The 5669-nt window shown below is 37.6% G+C and overlaps 1 protein-coding gene across 1 annotated transcript; it reads right to left on the bottom strand.

The window, feature by feature from the left end:
- Positions 1 to 801: 801 nt before the first annotated feature.
- Positions 802 to 1380, bottom strand: LOC125474081 (uncharacterized mitochondrial protein AtMg00810-like). The gene has a single exon (XM_048577511.1). It carries the CDS (start codon positions 1378 to 1380, stop codon positions 802 to 804), a length of 579 nt encoding a protein of 192 aa, XP_048433468.1.
- Positions 1381 to 5669: the final 4289 nt, after the last annotated feature.

Raw genomic sequence — 5669 nt, 5'->3', positions numbered from 1 at the left:
TTCCTAGCATGAGTATCATGATGTCATAGTTACAAGTGCTTTGTCAATACTTATGATTTTCATAGAACGTAATGATCTTTGATTGTATCTCTATTATGATGTCATGTAGGGGACTTTTGAAGAATGCTTTGGGTTGTCGAATGATGTCATCCAATCCAATAACTAAAGGAAAATCTGAGGGTTAATTAGTGATGTCACGGTTAATCTGGGGTGTTGAGGTTCATGGTTTATCGAAAAGCAACTGAAAATCAATTTGTATGCAAGTGTGTCATGTGTGGAGAAGGACCCTCTAGCTAGCTAATTACCCATCCATATACCCAAATTCGTTCATAGCTTTGTCTAGTTTAGTTTCTGTTTTGTTTTAATTCAAACTCGTCAAAACCAAAACCCCCCTTTGTTTTAAGTGTCAATTAGGTTAGAATCTGAGCTATTGTGTGTTTTTAAGTGTTTTGAGTCAAAACTAATTCAATTTTCGTCCAAAGTAAGTCCTAGGGTCTAGTTTGAGTCTTTTTGATTGTTTTGTGTTGTTTTGAGTCTTTTGAGTTTATTTTGAGTCATATAGGTTTAGTTAAGAGTCTTTGAGTTTGTTTAAGTGCTTTTAAGCATATTTTTGTATCTTTGAGTCAGTTTTCATTAGATTAGCAATCCCTCCTAATCCCCCGCCTAGAACGATCCCTACTTATATCTATACTACAATTGTCAAAAAGAGGGTTTAATTTGTGTGCTATTATTTATCACATCAAATACTAGATTCGATGCAATGTGCATCACAACCTGGTTATCACAGTGCAAGGACATAAGTTATTGATGAGAAAACCCTAAGTCCAACAGAAGGTGTTTGAGCCAAATTAGTTCACACGCAGTGGAGGCCATAGCACAATATTCTGCCATGGTGCTGGAACGTGCAACAACACTTTGTTTCTTACTTTTCCAGGTAACTAGATTGCCTCCGACAAAGATACAAAAACCTGTGGTGGACTTACGATCGAGAGAATTGCCCGCCCAATTAGCATCTGTATAACCAGAAATGCAAGTGTGACTAATGTTGCGCATAATAATTCCTCTACCAACAGAACCCTTGAGGTAACGAAGCGCACGGTGAACAATCTTCAAGTGATCCACAGTTGGAGAGTGCATAAACTGGCTAACAAGACTGATAGCATGTGATATATTAGGATACGTGATAGTCCGATAAATGAGTTTGCCAACCATCATTTGATAGTAACGTATGTTTGGAATGGCATCACGATGAGTTTTCAGCTTCAAGTTGCTATCCAAGGGAGTGCGAGCAGGCTTGCAATCTGTCATATTTGCTTCGTGAAGGATGCCAATAACATACTTCCGTTGGTTGAGAAAGAAGCCTTTGTGAGAGTGTGCCATCTCGATTCCCAGAAAATATTTTAGATTGCCAAGATCTTTGATTGGAAACTTGTTGTTGAGATACTGTTTAAAAGCATTGATCTTTGACATATTATCACCTGTCACAATTAGATCATCAACATATATTAGCACAATGAGTTTACCCATTAAGCTAGAACGAACAAATAGAGAGGAATCCGCAGTGCTTTGACGAAAACCAACTCTTTCTAGAACATGACTTAGCTTGGCATACCATGCACGTGGACTTTGCTTGAGACCATAAATGGATTTATGAAGTTTGCACACCATTTCTGGGTTATTTGATTGAGAAAAACCTTGGGGAAGCTTCATGTAAACTTCTTCTTCAAGTTCACCATGCAGAAATGCATTTTTAACATCCATTTGAAGGAGAGACCATGCATTGTTGATAACAACACCCTAACAATGTTCATTTTTGCCACGGAAGCAAATGTTTCCTAATAGTCGACCCTATAGGTTTGTGTAAATCCTCAAGTAACCAACCGAGCCTTATGCCTTTCAACCATGCCATCTAAATGGAACTTGGTTTTGTACACCCATCGGCTCCCCATTGCCTTTTTCCCTTTTGGCAGTTTCACTATGGTCCATGTGTGATTTTCATAAAGAGCTTGAAGCTCTTCTGCCATGGCAATTCTCCACTCACTTTGAAGATTAGCTTCTTGAAAACTTTGTGGTTCACGAGTTTCATTAATAGCACTTAAGAACGCAGTAAAACATGGTGAGACTTTGTTATAATCAATAACATCAATCAAAGGATACCTGGTAGTGTATGTCACATAGTCATGTAACTTGAAGAGAAGTTTCCTTTCACAAGTAGGATTGCAACGAACTGGAGGGGAGTGGACTGCAGGTAACTAAGTAATGCCGTTGTTGGATGGAGTCTTTGAAAGAGGAGACTCTAAAGGAGTAGAGAATTCCTCTTCAAGATGTGTCACGAAGTGAAGGTTGCTAGCATCCAGTTCATGCTCACTAGAAATGCATGTTGCATCTTCTTCATTTGGATATGGAGTTGGAAATAAATCCAGTAAATGCTCACCCTATCTAGAATCATCCAATGGCCATGAGAAGTAAGGAACTTTTTTGTCAAATTTAACATCCCTTGAAACAACCATTTTTTCTAGTTGTTGGATTGTAACACTTGTAACCTCTTTGGGTAGATGAATAACCTAGAAAGACACATTTGGCAGCCCTTGGGTCTATCTTATGACGATTTGGTGCTTGAATGTGAACAAAGCATGTACACCCAAAGACTCTCAAATGTGATAAATTGATCTTTTTGTCTTTTAAGACCTCATAAGGTGATTTAAAGTTCAGCACCTTACTAGGTAATCTATTGATGAGATATGTTGCAGTGAGAACTCCTTGAGACCAAAATTTCTTAGGCACATTCATGTGAAACATAAGAGCTCTAGTCTTCTCAAGTAGATCTCTATTCTTCCTCTCAGCTACCCCATTTTGTTGGGATGTTCCAACATAACTTGTTTGGTGTAGTATAGCATGCATACTCATATATTGTAACATGTTATGAGATATATATTCAGTGCCATTATCTGATTGTAAAACAAGAATTTTTGAAACAAATTGTGTGGTCACAAGTCTATGAAAATCTTGAAATACATTCATCGCTTCATTTTTAAATTTAAAAAGGTAAAACCAAGTGATCCTTGTGAAATCATCCACAAAAGTTACAAAGTATTTGTATCTATCAAAAGACTCTAGAATTGGTCCCCAAACATCGAAATGCACGATTTCAAAAGGATTACTAACCCTAGACAAAGAAGAGGTAAATGGTAATCTAGTAAACTTAGAGAAGTGACACACGTCACAAGAGCTTGTAATTTTGCACATGTTTGGGAACAAAGTGGATAGGAATTTTTCAGAAGGATGTGCTAGTCGTTGATGCCAAAGTTGTTGTTCTTGAGCTAAGCTTGAAGTGACTTGAAAAACCTTGGGATCTTGAGTATGCTTGGAAAGGTAGTTGAGACCATTTAAGAAAAATCCTTCACCAATCGTCTTCTTGGTGACTAAATCCTGAAAAATCACATTTTTTTTGGAGAGAAAATGGCAAGACAATTTAATGAGTTTGTGATCTTACCAACAGATAAAAGTTGAAAAAGGAATGAAGGGACATGAAGAGCCTTAGACTCGACATCACTTGAGATTAAATGTGTTTTTCCTTTTCCTACAACCATAGCACCCTTGCCATTAGCAACTGACACTTGAGATGGAGTTGAAAGTTTTTCAAAGTTATGCAAGTTTGTAGACTTGTTAGTCATATGATCAGTGGCTCCTGAATCTATAATCCAATAATCATGCATATTACCTGCTTTGAGAGCAGTTGAGAAAGAATGCAAGATACCTAAGATATCTTATTGTATCACACCTTCATTCTCAGCCAAAAAAGTAGCAAATTGTCCTAGTAAGGCAGTTTGATTATTGTCACACTGATTCGTTGGTTCTTCATTGTCTTCATGACCTTGTTTCTTGTGAAGGAATGTAGCAAATTCATTGACTAAAGTGGTTGGAGGAGATGGACTTCAGCGCTCCCTCGGATGAAGTGGTGGCAACATGATTTGCCTTGTAAAAAGAGTTGTGTGAGCCCTTAAAAGAACCTTTGTTGTTGTCCTTAAGGAACTTTGGCCTTAGCTCTGGATGAAGAATCTAGCAATGATCTCTTGAATGCCCTCCAGCATCACAGTGGCTACATTTCAAACTAGATCTTTTTCCTTTGTAGCCCTTCTCTTCACCAGGTTTATGGTTAGAAAAATATACCCTAGCTTCTGGTATATTTACCTTAACTTCCACGGTGATGACTTTTCTATGAACTTCTTCCTTTTGAATCGTGGCACACACACTTGAGAAAGAAGGCATGTTTAGATTCATGAGGATGTGGCTTCAAAGATCTTCGTATTTAGGACTTACGCTTGCTAGAATCTGGAATATCTTGTCCTCCTCACCTTTCTTAGTTAACACGGCAGCATCTATGGTGTGTGGTCGGTACACATTCAACTCATTCCACATGGTGGTCAACTTTCCAAGGTGTTACACAAATGAATTTCCTTCTTGTTGCAGGCCAGCAATATCCTTCTTTAACTGAAACACTTGAGCTGCATTATTTTGATTCCCATACATTTCTTTGAGATTTTTCCAAAGAGTTAAGGAAAATTCAACATAACTGAAATTTTTTGCAATCTTACAATCCATAGAGTTGAGTAGCCACAACATGATCAACTGGTCTTTGCATAACCAAGCATCGTAATCTGGTGAGGACTTTTCAAGCATTGGAATAGCACCATTGACATAGCCAAGCTTTGATCGTCCTCCCAAAGCAAAAGTGACTGCTCTCTCCCAAGGAAGATAGTTAAACTCATTTAGTAAGACAGAACTAAGATGTTTTGATTTGGGTTGACATCAACGTTTGAGCGAGGTGATGATGGAGTAGCATGAGAGCTATCTCCTTCGCCATGTACTGAACTTTGTTCATCCATGTTTGAAGAACAAAAAAAGCTCAAAAAATCTCTCAAGAGAGTACACATAGACAGGCCGGTTAGGGTCATTGCTCTGATACCATATTGGAGTTTTCAAGTTGTATATTCATTGTAAGGAAAAAGATTACAAGACCTAACCAATATATGTATGTCGAAGAGAAGGAACAAACCCCCTATCCCTCCTTGATTTAAGCCTAAAAAGCTAACAACCAAAAGTAAACAACTACTAGATACACATCCCTTGAATTAAGGGGATTGACAACAAGAAACACTATTGGTGACAACAATGTAGAAGAAGGCAGAAAACAGCCCACTCCACATGGTACATCAACCCATCCCCCTAAAAACTAGATTAACAACAAGCACACTTCTTCTAATAGAAGAGTTAATTTCAAAGCTATTCTGGTTAAACAATGCGTAACATGATAGCTGATCTTATATTGACGGACGATCCCACAAATACTCAAGTAACTATCAAATTGGCATGGGAGATACTACTGTCCTGAATGTCACGTAGTAGTTTAGTACATCATATCACAAGATGAAGTATTATATTAATTAATATCTGGCTAGTAAAATTTTGTTTCATTTAATTATCAAGTTGTTTTAGTTACGCCGTTCAAGCAACTTCATATTCAACACATGCCGGCCGTGGTCGGCTCTTACATCACATCTACAATATATATATATATATATATAGACACACACATATATACACAACACAACTAATATGGTTAATTTAAGAGGAAAACACTGATCAAGTACTCATCCCAAGTCCATACT

This window comes from the organism of the source record quoted next, unplaced genomic scaffold (assembly GCF_019419815.1).
Source record: "Pyrus x bretschneideri cultivar Hongxiangsu unplaced genomic scaffold, Pyrus_bretschneideri_v1 Contig119, whole genome shotgun sequence".
Classification (NCBI taxonomy): Eukaryota; Viridiplantae; Streptophyta; class Magnoliopsida; order Rosales; family Rosaceae; genus Pyrus; species Pyrus x bretschneideri.
This window is presented reverse-complemented; position numbering and strand designations above follow the sequence as displayed.